The following is an 18,058-nucleotide window of genomic DNA, read 5'->3' on the forward strand; positions in this document are numbered from 1 at the left end:
GTGTGTGAAGTTACCATTTCTAGAGAGAAAGTTCTTGGGAAACTGAAATGTCTTAAGGTAGATAAGTCATCTGTACACCTCAAGGTTCTGAAAGAGGTGGCTGAAAAGATTGTGAAGGCATTAGTAATGATCTTTCAAGAATCACTAGATTCTGAAATGCTTTTGGAAGACTGGAAGATTGTAAATGTCACTCCACTCTTCAAGAAGGGAGAGAGGTGGAAGAAAGGAAACTATAGGCCAGTTAGTCTGACCTCATTAGTTGGGAAGATGTTGAAGTTGGTTATTAAGGATGAGGTCTCAGGGTACTTGGAAGCACATGATAAAATAGGCCGTGGTCACCATGGTTTCCTTAAGGGAAAACTGTGAGAAATCTGCTGGAATACTTCGAAGAAATGACAAGTATGATAGACAGAAGAGAATTGATTGATGTTGAATACTTGGATTTTTAGAAGGCTTTTGACAAGGTGCCACACATGAGGCTCCTTAACAAGCTATGATCCCATGGTATTACAGGAAATATCCTAGCTTGGATAAAGTAGTGGCTGATTGACTGGGGGCAAAGCAGAAATAAAAGGAGCCTTTTTTTGGTTGGCTGCCGGTGATTAGTGGAGTTCCAAAGGGGACTGTTTTGGACAGATTCTTTTTACATTTTATGTCAATGATTTGGACAATGGAACTGATGGCTTTGTTGCAAAGTTTGCAGATGATATGAAGATAGGTGGAGATGTAGATATTTTGAGGATATAGAGGGGGTACATAAGGACTTGGACAGATTAGGAAAATGGGCAAAGAAGTGGAAGATGGAAAATAGTATTGGGAAGTGTACGTTCATGCACTTGGGGCGAAGAAATGAAAGGGTTGACTATTTTTTAAAGTGAGAGAAAATAACAAAAAACTGAGGTGCAAAGGTACTTGGAAGCCCTTGTGCAGTATCCCTAAAGGTTAATTTGCAGGTTGAGTTTGGTGAGGAAGGCAAATGCAATGTTGATGTTCATTTCAAGAGGACTAGAATATAAAAGCAAGGATGTAAGGTTGAGACTTTATAAAGCACTGGTGAAGCCTCACTTGGAGTATTGTGAATAGTTTGGACCCCTTAACTTTGAAAGGATGTGCTGAAACTGGAGAGGGTTGAAATTAGGTTCACAGAAATGATTCCAGGATTGAATAGCTTGTCAAATGAACAGTGTTTGATGGCTCTAGGCCTGTATTCACAAGAATTCAGAAGAATTAGAGGTGACCTCATTGGAAACCCATCAAATAGTGAAAAGCATTGCTGGAGTGGATGTGGAGAGTATGTTTCCTATGGTGGGAGAGTCTAAGACCAGAGGACACAGTCACAGTATAGAGGGTTGTCCTTTTAGAATGGAAATGAGGAATTTCTTTAGTCAGAGAGTGGTGAATCTGTGGCATTCTTTGCCACAGGCAGTTGAGGAGGCCAAGTCTTTATGTATATTTAAGGCAAAGGTTGACAGATTCTTGATTGGTCAGGGCATATAGTGAGAAGGCAGGAGATTAGGACTTAGAGGAACATTGGATCAACCATGATGAAATGGCAGAGCAGACTAGATGGACTAAATGAGCTAATTCTGCTTTTATATCTTATGGCCCTATGGTCTTTCATTTCAGTAAGAAGTAAGATCTTCTCTCACTGCTCCCCTTTGTGAGACCCTCTCTCACTGCTCCCCCTCTGTGATTTCTGACTCTTTGACCTCTGTGAGACCCTCTCTCACTGCTCCCCCTCTGCTGCCCTCTGTGAGACCCTCTCTCACTGCTCCCCCTCTGTGATCTCTGACTCTTCAATCTCCTTCCCCTCCCCCACCCTCTTATTTTTGGCACCTTCCCCCTTCCTTTCCAGTACTGATGAAGGGTCTTGGCCCGAAACATCGACTGTTACTAATTTCAATGGGTTTTGCCTGACCTGAGTTCTTCCAGCATTTTATTTTGTAATTTTATCTGCTTCCGCCACCACCCCTGGAAACTCATAGCCAGATATTCACCAACCTCTGTGTGGAAAACATACTCCTCAGATCGCCACTTTACCCTTAAATCTCTGCCTCTAGATCAAGATTTTCCTGTCCCAGGAAAAAGGCTATCTTTCCAATCTATGCCATAATTTTGTAAACCTCTAAGGTCACCCCTCAGACTCTTGCATCTTAATAAGCGTAAACCCTTCTCATCCCTCCTTATAGCTACAGCCCTCCATTCCAAGCAACACCTTGGTGAATCTCTGCGCGCTCTCACTCGGAGGGTGGTGTGAGTGTGCATCCTGGTAAACCACACCTTCACTCAGGGTGGTGCGAGTGTGCATCCTGGTGAATCCCTTCAAATCCACTGAGAGGGTGGTGAGAATGTGGAAAGAGCTGTAGAATATGTGGGTTTGATTGCAACATTTACGAGAAATTGGGATAAGTATGAGTACAGAAGGGTATGGAGACCCACGGACCAGGTTTGGGTTAATGGGACTAGGCGGAATAATAATTTGGCACAGGTGAGGTGGGCAGAAGGATCTATTTCTGTGGTGTAGTGCCCTCTCATCCTTCCTATAGAGTGGCAACCAGTACTGTACGCAATTTTCTTAGTGCCTGAGAAGGCAAACACAATGTTTGCTTTCACCTGTGTTACCATTTTCAGAGAGCTATGAACACCAAAGGTCCTTGCCATGTACTCTGCATGTCTACGAGAATCTGACTTTCCAAACTATATTACTTTTTGTTGGTATTGAATTCCATCCATTGGTGCTCCGTTAACTACCTAAATGACCTATATCCCACATTTTCTTTTCAAAACCGTTAACTTCCTGAAAGAATTGGCCAGATTCCATCTATGTTTTTATATGATACTACTGTAGTAGGCTGAATAACAGGCATGGTGTGATGACAGCGACATTTCAATGAAAGCAAACAAAGGAGCTGGTTGTTGACTTTGGGAAGCGGGGTCGTGCACACGTTTTCACAGCTTGGTATGGCCCGTGTTCTGCCCAAGACCACAAGAAACTACAGAGAGTTGTGGTCAAAGCTCAACACATTACAGAAACCAGCCTCCTCTCCATTGACTCTACTGACACTTCTTACTGCCTTGGTAAAGTGGCCTGCATAATTAACCTTGGACATTCTCTTTTCTCCCTCTCCCATTAGGTAGAATATACGAAAGTCTGAAACCATGTACTGTTATATGTTTTCTATCCCACTGTTATAAGACTAATGAACAGTTTCCTTGTAGGACTCTTGAACTCGCAATCCACCTTATGATTTTGCATCTTATTTGCCTGTCTGTACTGCATTTCCTCTGTAACCATCACACTGTACTGTGCATTGTTCTTTTCCCTTGTACTGATTTGATTCACTGACGTGATGAAATAATCCATTTGGATGGCTAGAGAAACAAGCCATCCTTTCAGTTTACCTCAGTATGTGGAATAATAATAGAGGAATTAACAAATGACAGTACGTTTTCCCAGTGATGGTACATTTTCCCATTGTGGCATTTACCAGTGGTGGTGTGTTTACTAATGCCATTAATTTACCAGTTTGCAGCTGTGTTTAGTTCTGTTGGCAGAACTGTAAATACTTAAATAATCAGAATCAGGTTTAATATGTTGTGAAATAATGAAATGTATATTAACGAATGCATTAACCATCTCTATGAAAATAAATCTCAATGTCCGGTAAAGGCTTAAAAGGACGAGTTTGTTAAGCTGGTTTATTTTGATTTACCATAGTGGAAAAGTGAAACATCTAAGAATGGAAGAAAGACTGAAGCCAGCAAGTCCAAAGGTGACCTTGTACCAGCACAGCAAGCTGGGGAGATCTCCAGTGTCAGCCCACATGGCCACAGCTTTCTCTACGGCTTCACCCCAGCCTTCTTCACCAAAACTTAAATCCACATTGAAAAGGTTGGTACTGACTTAGCAGAAGTTTTGAACATAATTTGATTTTCACTGTGAAGTGTATTTTTTTGTGTGCAATTTGTTCCATCCAACTTTACATTCACATTTGATTTCTCACCACACTTGGCACTTTAATACATTAGCAAGTAAACTTGGTAAAGCAGAAGCACACATGAGCTGTGAACAATTTGGCTTAGAATCAAATAGATCACCATTGAACGTGTGCTTCAAGGATTGTTGTCGGAAAAAGGCTTCTAATTCATGAGGATGCACTAGGACTGAAGAAAGGGAGAAGATCAAAAGGACAAGTTTTAGCTGAAGCAAACTGAGACCAGCATGTAAAGAAATTGATTTACAATTATTGTAAATGAGCCTTAAAGATGAACAGTGGGAGAAAGGGCTTAGTTAAGGGGAATGTTAGAAATTTAACAAAAAGATGAGGCAATGGATAATGGTGAACTCTGTGACAGAAAGTACAACCAACAAGAAAGTTAAAACTAAAGACTCTTTATTTAAATGCATGAAGCAACAATAGCAATACAGATGAAATAGGAAAATAAACAAAGAGAGAGACTCAGTGTGGTCAGCACGATTTACGGTAGCCACAATGATGAAATGAACATTCCGTGGTATTTGACACTTCCGAAGAATAGGCAATTAGAAAGTGGTGATGGGAGCGTGAGAAGCTCCTGTAATAAAGGATTACATTAAAACTATTGAGAAAGGATCTTGGCTCAGATGGTCAGCAAGTTCAGTGTGGAGATTAGAAACACCAAGAGACAGAAATCTTCTGTGGGAATAGTTTTGGATTTGCTAGACAAGTTATTATGTGAAAAGAAATAATTACTAAAACAATAATTATGGGAATTTTTTAGCCTCGAAGATAAGCTCACAATGCATTTGTAATAGTTCCTTGGACCATATGTTACAGAGTCCATCAATGAACAGTCTAAGATCTGGCCATGTGTGATGAGACAGAATTAATTAATGACCTTGTAAAATGAGAAAGATTTTCTGTGGAAAGGTGATTGTAATAAGACCATAAGACATAGGAGCAGAAATAGGCCATTCAGCCCATCAAGTCTGCTCTGCCATTCCATCAGGGCTGATTCTGGATCCCTCTGAACCCCATAAACCTGCCTTCTCACCATATCCTTTGATGCCCTAACTGATGAGGCACTTCTGCCTTAAATATACCCACTGCAGTCTGGCAGAGCATTCCACAGATTCACTACTCTTTGGCTAAAAAAATTCCTCCTTGCCTCTATTCTAAAAGGTTGCCCCTCAACTTTCAGGCTCTGCCCTCTAGTTCTGGATACCCTCACTGTAGGAAACATCCTCTTCACATCCACCCTTTCTCGTCCTTTCAGATTTTGGTAGGTTTCAATGAAGGTCTCCCCCCACCCCGCATTCTTCTAAATTCCAGTGAGTACAGGCCCAAAGCTGCCAAATGTTTCCCATATGTTAACCCTTTCATTCCTGGAATCATGCTCGTGGACCTCCTCTGAACTCTCTGCAATGACAGCACATCCTTTCTGAGATGAGGGGCCCAAAGCTGTTGACAATACTCCAAGTGTGGCCTGACTAGTGTCTTATAAAGCCTCAACATTATCTCCTTGCTTTTATATTCTATTCCCCTTTAAATAAATGCCAACATTGCATTTGCCTGCTTTACCCACAGACTCAACCTGTGAATTAACCTTTTGGGTGTCTTACACGAGGACTCCCAAGTCTCTCTGCACCTCTGATGTTTGAACCTTCTCCCCCATTTAGATAATAGTCTGCACTGTTGCAAAGAGTTTAACTTCCAATTTTAAATGGAAATATTCATTTTTCTGCCATGGTTATTAAGCTTGGAATTCTCTCCCAGTGAGATTCTGAGATCCCTTCACAAGAAACAGAGTGGAGATTTGAGGATGTTCACCAGCAGCTTCTCAAAGGAAATTAGAATAGGTAACAAATGTAATTTTGTAACCAATATCCACATTCTAAACTTGAATTGAAAAACATTGATTAGAAAAATGTTTATAAAGGGTGTGCAAAGACAAGGATATAGTTCAGTTGGCCATTGGCAGTTGGATTTTAATCCAGACAAGTGTGGGGTAATTCATTTTGGGATGCCTAATACTGACAGTATATTAGAAGGGACTTTGTGTGTAGGCACAGATGGATAGTGTCATGAAGAAGCCATTTGGTATGCTTCGCCCATGGGCTGAGGCATTGAGAATTAAGAGTTCATTGTAATTTCCATTCATGCATTTAAAGTTGGGCTCTCCTGTGATAATCATTTCCTAGTAAGAGTCTTTTTACCAGCCACCAACAGTATATTCATTATATATTTATCCCTTTTCAACCATTCTTGAGGCATATATCCAAAATATATGGTCTTACTCTCTTCACACTTAAATGTCATCTTCACATTTAAAGATGTCTTGTAGGGCATTGTGTATCCCCCTCCAATAGTTTTTGATAACAGGGCAGTCCCAAAAAATATGATAATTTGCATTTTGATTTCCACAATTTCTCCAGCGAACAGGGAGGTTACTATCATAATGGGATTTCTGAGAGGGTGTAATAAAATATCCTATCAAGTTTTTCCATCTAAACTCCCTCCATTTCTGTGAACTGGTACATTTTCATTGATACTTCCATATTATTGTCCATTCTTCCTCAGATATAACTATCCCTCCTTCCTTCTCCCATTTTGTTTTAATATATGAAGTCGAATGTGTTTTAAGATTTGACAACCCCTTATACATGCTTGAAATGATTCTACGGCTGTTATGCTGGAACAGTTTGATTCATACTGGGGAAAAATGGTTTAACTACATAATGCCTCATAGGCCTGATTTTATTCTCTCAAATCAATGAATATGTTGTTAAAAAAAAAGATCACTCCCTACTTGTACAGTTTTTTTCCTTTTGCTTGTTTTTTTCTTTCTGCTCTTTTCTATAAGTGTATACCTCAGGCAAATAGTTTGTGGAGGTTTGTGATATATATGATTATATGATATATATGTACAATGTCTGAAATACATCTTATGGAAATGTTTGTTTGATGATGAACTTCTATAAAAAATAAATTACAGAAAAAAAGAGAATTAAGAGTTCAGACTTCACGTTGCAGTTGTACAAGGCATTGGTCAGGCTGCACTTGGAATATTGTGTACTATTTTGGTCACCTCACAGCAGGAAGGTTTGTGATAGCAATATAGAGCATGCTAAGCAGATTCATCAGGAAGTTATCTGCAACTGAGGGCTTTAGTTATAGGGACAGGCACCTATCATTTTCTACTAGACCTGCCTCAGAATTCTCCTTTAACCTCTGCCCTCTCAGCTTAAACCCATGCCCTCTAATGTTTGGCATTTCCACCGTTTGGAAAAAATTCAAAGTAAATTTCTTGTGGGCATTCATGGTAAATACAAAGAAACGCAATAGTCAATGAAAGCTGCACACAAGATGGGTAAACAACCAGTGCACAAAAGAACTATGTAAATACAAAAAGAAAAATAAATACAGAATAATGATTGATAAATAAATAAACAATAAATATTAGAACATGAGATGAAGAGTCTTTGAAAGCAAGTCCATATGTTGAGGGAATAGTTTAGTGATGGAGTGAGTAAAGCTATCCCCTCTGGTTCAAGAGCCTGATGGTTGAGGGGTAATAACTCTTTCTGACCTTGAGGCTTCTGTACCTTGTCTCTGATGGCAGCAGTGGGAAGAGAGCATGACCTGACTGGTAGAGGACCTTAATGATAGATGCTGCTTTCCTCTGACTATCCCATCTCTTCAAAAGATGCTGATGACCCCTTCTGTGGCTCTTATTATTTAGTAGTGAAGAAGGGTCTGTCCTGAAATATTAACTATTCCTTTTCATAGATGCTGCCTGACCTGCTGAGTTCCACCAGCATTTTGTGTGTTACTAAGTATGTTTTTGGTAGATTTGCTGGTAGTACATTATATATGAAATTATATTGTGAGGAAGCTCAGTATCTGCAAAGGGATTTGGATAGGTTAAGTGCAGGAACAAAAACAAATGATGTGAGCTTTTTCTTGGCCTTGACACCCTTCCCCAAGAACATGGTCAGATTGGATGCAGAACTTAATGTGGCCTCAGCAGAGTGAACTTTTTTTAGCCCCCTGATTTAACTATGGATCTTGGGATTCCATTGGCCTCATGAGTCTAAATGAAGTTTTACACTGGACCTTGGAATAGATTCCAAATACTTGCCATAATGTGCAGTAAAGTAACAGGACTATAATTGCTTGTTTATCCCTTCCTCTTATTTTAAGTAAAATGGTTAAAGTATTACCTTATCCTCATGTTCAGCTCCTCATTGAGCTGCTTGTCTTCTGATTCAGTACTTGATTGGTACTGTGTTATAATTACACTCATTGATGGAGCTCATCACACATCTGGCTCTCACTGTTGTTGCATGAACAAAGTCATTGGAGTGAAGTCCTGGTAGCTATGAAGCAGTCTCTTTATTGGACAAAATGAGATACAGCAGGTATCAGGTGGAGACCCTTTCGGAAGACGGTCTGCCTAACCCAATACTACATGACACTTTATATGCGAAAGATCAAATATAATTCCATATTAATGATTCCTTTGAACTACACACCACCCTTTTCACAGCCACGCGACAGACACTCAAATAACATTTAATCGGCATTGTTTTGTCTTCCAGTTAACCGTAGTGACTTCCAATTAGCTATGCTTCACTGTTTTAGGAACCCATTATCAGAGCTGCATTTTAGATTCAATCCACAATTTATTTTTGAATCTAAAGACTAGTGGCTGAGGTCAGTTGCTGAAATTATTTGCTACATATATGCTAACCCCAAAAAACACTCTAACATCCCTAATCTGTTACATGCCTGCCTCCTTACTCCTCTGAGCTCAAGGCTGTGGGCTACCCACAATGTGGAGTGCATCGTGCAGGCATCCATTGCCTCCATCATGTTTTCAGGGGTTTACTCCTGTTGTCTCCGAGATTAGAAATCTCAGCCTTGGGGTTTAACCATTTTGAAGCCTTCTATTACATGCAAGGTTTTCCAGAAGTGTTAACTGATCTAACAAACTTTTATCACCTTTTAGAAATACTCATTCAGTTGTTATCCTGACAGATATCGCTATCATATTACTTTTTATGTAGTTTTGCCTTCCAGTTTTTAGTTTAGATTTGGACACCACTTTCCCAGTATCATCATACTTCTGGGTTCTACACTGTTTGAAATCTGCACTCTGTGCACTGTCTAGTAATTTAACAGTTTTAAATACCAAAGCAGTACCTCCTCCCTCTATTTCTCTGATTTCCCAATTTACCAAATTTTGGTTTTTGCTCTCTTGAAGTTGCACTCATTTATACCAATGCTTATCTGGCCTGGCATGTCCTTAATCTCCTCTTACTGATGTGAATAAAATGTAGATCATAATGACCCATTTCACCTTACTCCCAACATCACATTTGCTGCAGTGTTGAGGTGACTATATGATATTTAGAAATGGCCATTTATTTGTGTGAAACAATTGCCTTTGTTAGGTCATCTTTCTTTAAATTTACAATAATTTGGACATTTAAACAGAGCAGATAAAGGAAAAGCAAACCCCCGAGAGCCGGTGGAAGTGTCTAAACCAACTTCAGTTCAGCACAGCTTCCTAACGGACGTCTCTGATGTGAGAGAGATGGAATGTGGATTGTTACATTTGCTCAAAGATTTTCACTCTGGGAAACTACAAGCTTTTGGTAAGTTTGGTTGACAAAAATGTGACATTTAAAAATTACGAACTTAAAGGTGCAGAAAGCATGTGTCAAGAAAAAAGAAAGAAGCAATTGATGAAGCTAAGTGCTTTTTTTTATTATAAGGTAATGGAATACAATGGTAAACTAATCTTGTATAGGTTTTTGGCAAGATCTCATTTGGAGCAGTGTGTAGTTTTGACATTCTAACCTAAAGGAGAATATAATTATCTTGGAGTTGGTGTCTAATGAATAAAGTGATTCCTGCAGTGATGAGATCTGTCCTGCGAAAGTGACCCAGTAATATTGGTTGAAGTTCACAAAGTCAGAAGGTGTTCTCTTTAAGGTCGCCAAATGGTTCGGGAGGAGGAGGAGGCCTCTGAGAACAACCTAGTTGTTGGAAAAGGCCACTCCCTGCCACTTGCTACAGAGACTGAAAGTTCTTTCCTCTGCCTACTTGTATGCCTCTGTTTAGAACTACAGTTTAATCTGTATACTACCCTGGCTGTGAATCCCAGAACCTTAACCACTTTTTAAAATAGAACTTTTTCTTGTATTAGCTATGATTCCTTTGCCAAGCATTGTCATTTGGAGTTCCGTGGTTGGCAACACCTCTGTTGGTGGGAACAGTTTCTTTCTATGTGAAATCAATATCCTTCTTCATTTTAAACATACCCTATATATCCTCTCAACATGCTCTTTTCCAAAAAGAACACATCTACCTTCTCCATTCTACTACACAAATGTCAAGAATTTATCCAGGACATGCCCTCTTCTTACTACCATCAGGGAGGAGGTACAGGAGCCTGAACATTCACAGGTGGTATTTTGTATAAAAGAAATAAAGTTAAGGAAAATACCATACATATTGAAACAGCCACATGTAATTTTTTTGCATCTATCACAAGCTGCATCTGTAGCAGAATGTTGTTCCTGACTGAATCTATGAATCCACTTTCGTGACACAGCTAAATAGACTGAAGTGAAAGCAGATTGAAACCATTTGCAGCATTTCAAAGCGACAGGTCAAATTTAACCCAGTTTTGGTATATGTTTTTATATGTGAGTGAACTTTATTAGGACTGAGAGCATTGCAGTCTGCTCAACTTCATGCAGTTAATTTTTGCAATTGTAAAATTGCTTGATCTATCTTAGGGAAAGAATGCTCCTTTGAACAGATGGAGCATGTGAGAGAGATGCAGGAAAAAATGGCCCATTTACACTTCAGCCTGGATAGCCATGTGGAGGAGCTCTCTGAGGATCAGAAAAAAGTTGTATCAGATAGGAATCTTGAACAGCTTCTGATCAACGTGAGTATATCTTTTTTTCTCTGATGTCAAATGTGATATTTTGTAATGGTAGCAACACACACAAAATGCTGGAGCAATTCAGCAGGCCAGGCAGCATCAATGGAAAAGAGTATAGTCAATGTATCAGGCCGAGAACCTTCATCAGGCCTGTATACTCTTTTCTATAGATGCTGACTGGCCTGCTGAGTTCCTCCAGCATTTTTTTATGTGTTACTTTGATTTCCAGCTTCTGTAGATTTTCTCTCATTTGCTATATAACGGTGTCTGCTGCAGAATGACAACATCTGAGCATAACAGTTAAAGATGTTGAAGAAAGATTCAGAAGGGATATCAGATTGGGATTACTTAAATTTGATGTTCTGGAGATGAGACCCCCTACTCTTTGTCTAAAAGCTTTTCAAATCTTTGAACATACTTCATATTTCAAAGTTCAAGGTACAATTATTATCAAAGTATGTATACTATATACAAACAAGAGAAAATCTGTAGTTGCTGGAAAACCAAGCAATATACACAAAATGCTGGAGGAGTTCACCAGGCCTGGCAACATCTATAGAAAAGAGCACAGCCAATGTTTCGGCCAAGGCCCTTCATCAGGACACATCAGGTACATCAGGCTGTACGTGATGCTATATACAACCTTAAGATTTGTCATCTTTCAGGCAGCCACAAAAACAAAGAAACCTAATAGAACCTATTTTTTAAAAAGTACCCAATGTGTGGGGTACAAATCATACAAACAATAAAAAATTAACAAGTAACACAGAGCTGAAGTTCACAAAAGTGAGTTCATTGCTGCAGCAGGTCCAGGAGTCTGTCAGTAGCAGGCCACAGCCTCAGTTCAGCATAGAGATTAGTAAACCTTGCAGAGCTGCGAGCTGAACACTGGTCCATCTCTCGTCTCTGGCCCTGACACTCTGACCTTTTTAATTTGTTGAGTTCTGTTCATTTGGGCTATGTAGGTAATTAGTTGGGATGTTCACAATCACTGTTATGGACATGCACATGAAGGTGGGGGTGGTGGGTAAGAAAATGGCAGCCTTGTGTACCAAACGTGAAAAGAGAAAGTAAAGTTGTTAAAACGAAAGAAAATCTTGTCTTTGTTTTTTGAACATTAATGTTCAACGGTAGTAGAGGATGGTAACCAACTATAGGATCTTGCCACTATTCAATGAGAACAAGCCTTAAGAAAGTGGAAAATGAAATTGGAATATTGATTCTGTTACTGAGCTAGATGATTGCCCTTACAGTTGTACCATTGCTTTCAGAAAGAGTGAGAAAGACTGTGATGGGAATTTCAATGGAAGACTTAAACAACAATGACGGTATTGTAGGCTTTTGCAAATAAAACTGGCGTAGGCCATTTGTGTTTAAGAAAAACCACAACAACTCATTTATTGTATTCCAAATACAGAACATAAAGCACGGTAAGAGTACTTTACATAATTATGTCAGACCAGCCTCTTGAAGTGAACTCCAACTCAATGCTGGTAGCTGTGAATTACGTTTCCACCAATGACATTACCCTACAGTGTGACTACACTAATAAATGCACTTGACTCAGTTTTCTGAGGAAAGAAAAGGATTGAATTTATGAGGCATATTCAGACTTTGACAATATTTCCAGAGACAGTTCTACATATTGTTGATTTTGAACTAAAGTACAGTTGCATGCGTAAGTACAAAATGGAACTTCCTGACACAGTATTAGCTTTCAAATTTATTGGATATGGCGTGTCTCGACACAAAGGATTAATTTACAGAACTTGCATTTACATCTATCGGCACTGAAGAGGATTTTTGGAGAAAGGGCTCCCAAGACAGCAGTTAGAATTAATGCAACACACATAAAATGCTGGTGGAACACAGCAGGCCAGGCAGCATCTATGGGAAGAAGTACAGTTGAGGTTTCGGGCTGAGACCCTTCGTCAGGACTAACGGAAAGAAAAGATAGTAAGAGATTTGAAAGGGGAAGGGGGAGATCCAAAATGATAGGAGAAGACAGGAGGGGGAGGGATGCTGATCTCCCCCTCCCCCTCCCACTTTCAAATCTCTTACTATCTTTTCTTTCAATTAGTCCTGATGAAGGGTCTCGGCGCGAAACATCGACTGTACTTCTTCCTGTAGATGCTGCCTGGCCTGCTGCATTCCACCAGCATCTTGCGTGTGTTGCTTGAATTTCTAGCATCTGCAGATTTCCTCGTGTTAGAGTTAGAATTAATGAGTCAGGAAACTGCATACTTTACTCAGCAAAAACGAGAGGAGCAAGCATAGTTCCCATAGTGACCAGACGAGGGCACCATTAACTGGCTCAAATCCACCAGACAAGTACAGCAGGAGATTGAAATGTGCTGTTTGTCAGAGTACTTAACACTTGGGCAAAAAACTGTCCACATAGAACCAATCACATTAAGCTGAGTGAAGAAAATAACAAATCTAAAGATGTAGGAGAGTGTCATATATCATTGTTTGCAAAGGAATCACCCTCCAATGCAGAGACATCTGATGCAGAGGTTTTGATGATAGAATCTCTAGGATCTGCTGTTACTGCTACAACATGCACACACACAGTGTGAGGAAAGAAATAGCTTGATAGCTTTGTAAGAGAACTAAACCAGAATGAAGTGCATAAACTGGTGAACAGATACACCCAGTAACAAAGCATTAAAATTTGGCGATGGAAAGATTGTACATTCCACCAAAAGTGTGAAAATTCTTGCAAAAATAGGGAGACAAAACATTACATGAAATGGAGGTGTTGCCAGTGAACATTACATTACTGGAGTAAAACATCACTAAGGAATGTGGGGGGCAGAAATGGATATGGAGAATGGCTAAGCAACGATATTTCAGCATGTTAGTGTCTTTTGAGCTCACCAACTCTGGACATTACTGTGTGAACATTCTAGATAAAGACATTACTGAAAACCAATGTGAAAGTGAAGTACTAATTGTCACAGAGATCATGATCCCAGATGAGAAACGCAAAGTGTTGCTCAAGCTTCACAAGCAGTTTGGACATGCTTCAACTGATAGACTTAAGAAACTGCTCAGGAGTTCTGGAAACAAAGATGCAGATGATTTTTCCATTCTACAGAAGATAATTGACAACTTTGAGATGTGCCAAAAGTTTGGAAAGCCCAAGCTTGCTGTTGGTCTGTCACCTACATGAACTGGAGTAAGGATTACGGTATCTCCACATCATTGATGAATTCACACATTTCAGTGCTGGTAGCATTGTAAATATAGAATACCCAGAGACAGTTTTAGGAAAAAAAACTTCATCCATTCCTGGATAAGTGTGCATGGCTCACCTCTGAAAGTATTTGTGTCAAATTTTATCATGATGAATTCAGAGATATGGCAGAGAATTTTAACATTGAAACAAAGACAACGGTATACAGTCCTTGGAGTCATGGACTTTTAGAGCAATATGATCAAATGATTACTGAATGATGCTGAAGGTAAAGAAAAGCATATCATGCACAATGTATATGGCTACAGGCCATATCAACTTGTGTTCTGCCAACATCCAAACCTTCCCTCTGTAATGGTTAACAGGCCACTTGCTCTAGCAGGCACTACAAGGAGTGAATGGCTTGGGAATCATATTTCAGCATTGCATGCATCAATGGAGGCTTTCAATGAAGCAGAGTGTTCAGAGAGAATTTGAAGAGCATTGAGGACACAGCTCTGTCCTACAGGTGAGAAATATGAGATCAGGGATAAAGTGTATTATAAAAGAGCAGTGTACGGAATGGAAAAATCCTGGAGTTGTCATTGGTCAGAATGGAATTGTGGTATTCATGAGAAATGAAGGTATATGTTTGAGAGTGCATCATTCCAGACTATGTAAAGCACATACTGAAGATCAGAACTGTATGGAGAATGACACTAAAAATGACAGGCTCTTACCTGATACACTGTCACGTAGCACCAAAGGTGTTGAGAGTGCAGCAGAGGGCCTACAAATGGTCCTGCAGGGAGTGCAGTTAAGGACTGAATCATCACAAGTTCAAAGACAATATGGAAATTTCAGTCTTGAAACAGGACAAGTAAGCTTTGTAGACCAAGACACTGGTATCTCATACAAAGCTGAAGTCTTCGGACGAGCAGGCAAAATACTGGGAGAAACAAAAGATGGTACAACTTGGATAACCTGGAACCATGTCACATGTAGATAGACTTCATTTTGAAACAAGTAAACATAAGGCTGACCCTTCTGAGAAATGTCAAGATGAAGATGTTTTAATAACTAAGGAGGTGCTGTTTGAATTTGCAAAACAGGATGAAATCATTAGTTGGAGAAAGAATGGAGTGTTTGAGGAAGTCAGAGACATTGGCCAAAGGACGGTGTATACAAGATGATAAAAACCCTGCAGGAATTGCACCAAAAGCACACCAGTGGCTGAAGGTTTTGAAGAACTGAAGATAAAACAACTCCAAAAAGAGTCACCAACATGTGTGTCAGTCTCTCCAACTACTTCTCATGGTGTTACGTCAAAAGCATTGGCAACTCCATTGCATTGATATAAAATTTGCATTCTCTCAGGGAATGGAGCTGTCACGTGACATTTATATCCCTCCGCCTGAACACTGTATATGGTCTAGCAGATGCATCACTCTACCTGTATAAAAGAGTCAAAGAAATAATGTTGAAAGTAGGTGGAAAAATGTCGCAAGTGGATCCAGCTGTTGTTTTACTGGCAAGATTCATAATGTCATATGGCTGGAGTACTCACCTGTCATACAGGTGACTTCATATGGGGAGGATCACAAACTTTGCCGCAACAGTCATCCCTCAGCTAGAGTCAGCCTTTCAGGTTGAACGTGAGGAACATTATAGACATTTAGGGCTAGATATCTTGCTGTTGATGGAACAGACAATGTGCATGGAATCCTGATGTGCCACACAGCAGGATGTACCCCAGTGAAGCTGAAGCTCAGCAACTCAGGTCAAAGATAGATCAGATTCTATGAGTAGCAAGACAAAGCAGACCTGACATCATGTTTGATGACTGCAACTTGGCATCCAGCACAAAAAATGCCACAGTACAAACTTAACATGAAGCAAACAAGATAACGTGCATAATTCAATCTGAAAAAATAGTCTTGAAGTTTCAACAGCTTCTGAAAGATGGCTTTTGGAAGCTCGTTGTCTTCAGTGATGCCTCACTTGGAAATCTCCTTGATGGAGCTACACAAGGGGGACATTTTATTGTACTGATGGGAGAAGAGGGAAGATTTTCACCTCTGGCAATTAAAAAGGATCTGAAGAGTTGTACGTGATAAGCTGGCACAAGAAACCTTTGCAACACACACAAAATGCTGGAGGATCTGAGCAGATCAGGCAGCATCTATGGAAAAGAGTAAACAGTTAATGTTTCAAGCTTGAGACCCTTCATCAGGACTGGAAAGAAAGAAGTCAGAAAGTGGGGGAGGAAGAAGTACATGGTGATAGCTGAAACTGGGGGAGGGGTGAAGTGAAGAGCTGGGAAGTTGATTGATGAAGGAGATAAAGGGCTGGAGAAGGGGTAATATGATGGGAGAGGATAGAAAATTCCATGGAAGAAAGGGAAGGAGGAGCACGAGGGAGGTGATGCACAGGTAAGGAGAAAAGATGAGAGATGGAAAGTGTATAAACCCTTGCAATATCTGATGGTATTGATAATATTTGGCCTCATTCTATTCTGAGCTTGTCCATGGTGGCCTGAAAGACTGAAAGAAGAACACTACAAATAACTTGTGGCACAAGACAACTACTCTCTGGTTGATGCCATCAAATCCACCAAGTCTGTTACAGAGAAGAGTCTTCATCTAGAGATAAGCAGCATCAAGGAACTTATCCAAGCACAGAGAATTCATCACATGATTTGTTCAACTACAAAGGAACAACTAGCTGACCGTTTCACTAAAAAAGGGAGCATCAGCTCTTGAGCTGCTGAAAGCACTTAGTGAAGGCATTTGGAACCTTAAGAACTGTATCAACATCAAGGGTTAGAACTAATCCCCATGTCCTAAAGGACATTCAAATGATGAAATTAATTCACATATCCTAAAGGATATTTGAGTTGATACTTTCTAAAAATTTTGTAGTAATCTGAAGGCACCAAGCGAGGTTATAGGGTATCTTCAGAAATTTACATGGCCTAACAACTACAGGTAAAAGCAATACATCTAAACCAATGGGCATTTAATTTTTTTTATATACATTGAAAGGATGGGAGATGGTAGAGTTCTGTTCATGTAGAATATGTAGGCATTTAGTTGAGATGTTCACTTTCCCTGTTATGAGCATACACAAGAAGGTGGGAGGGAGGATTGTAGTTAAGGAAATGGCATCCTTGTATACTAAACATGACTGGAGAAAGTAAAGTTGTTAAAATGAAAGAAAATCTTGTCTAGTTTGAACATTTAACATCAATAATCTGGATGATAACATGGTTAACTTGATTAGCAAATTTGCAGGTGACAGCAAGATTGTTCATGTAGTGCACGGTGAGGAAGACTGTCATGATGTGCAGAGGGTTCGGGACCAGCTGGATAAATGACAGATGAAAATTTAATGCAGACTAATGTGAGGTGTTGCACTTCAGTAGGACCAACTGGGTAGGTCTTACACAGTGAACGGTTGGGCATCGAGGAGTGCTGTAGAACAGGTCTATAATTCCTAGAAAGTGGTGTCACAGGTAGATGTGGTCATAAAGAAAGCTTCTGGCACATTGACCTGCATAAATCAAAGTAGTGAGTACAGGAAAGATGTAAACAAGGTTGAAAGAGTACAGAGAAAATTTACAAGGATGTTGCTGGGACTGGAGGACCTGAATTATAAGGAGAGATTGAATAAGTTAGAACTTTATCCTTGGAATGTAGAAGACTGAAGGGAGATTTGATAGAGGTATGCAGAATTGAGGGGTATGATAGGGTAAATGCAAGCAAATCTTTTTCACTGAGGTTGGTTGCAACAACTAGAGGTCATGGACTAAGGGTGAAAGATGAAATATTTAAGAGTTACATGAGGGGAACTTCTTCGCTCAGAAGGTGGTGAGAGTATTGTACAAGCTGCACAAGTAGTGCATTTGGGCATGATTTCAATGTTTGAGAAGTCTGGAAA

General features: G+C 39.8%; 1 protein-coding gene across 3 annotated transcripts in view; it reads left to right on the forward strand.

Moving 5' to 3' along the window:
- Positions 1–18,058, forward strand: part of ccdc28b (coiled-coil domain containing 28B) — a 30,243-nt gene that overhangs the window by 5,476 nt on the left and 6,709 nt on the right. For all 3 annotated transcript variants that reach the window (XM_059949117.1, XM_059949115.1, XM_059949116.1), the window contains exons 2-4: positions 3,719–3,892; positions 9,480–9,640; positions 10,790–10,944. In XM_059949117.1, coding sequence (XP_059805100.1) covers positions 3,741–3,892; positions 9,480–9,640; positions 10,790–10,944 — 468 coding nt within the window. In that variant the 5' untranslated portion in view covers positions 3,719–3,740. The remainder of the gene's footprint in view (positions 1–3,718; positions 3,893–9,479; positions 9,641–10,789; positions 10,945–18,058) is intronic.

Source organism: Hypanus sabinus, chromosome 24 (genome assembly GCF_030144855.1).
Source record: "Hypanus sabinus isolate sHypSab1 chromosome 24, sHypSab1.hap1, whole genome shotgun sequence".
Taxonomy (NCBI): domain Eukaryota; kingdom Metazoa; phylum Chordata; class Chondrichthyes; order Myliobatiformes; family Dasyatidae; genus Hypanus; species Hypanus sabinus.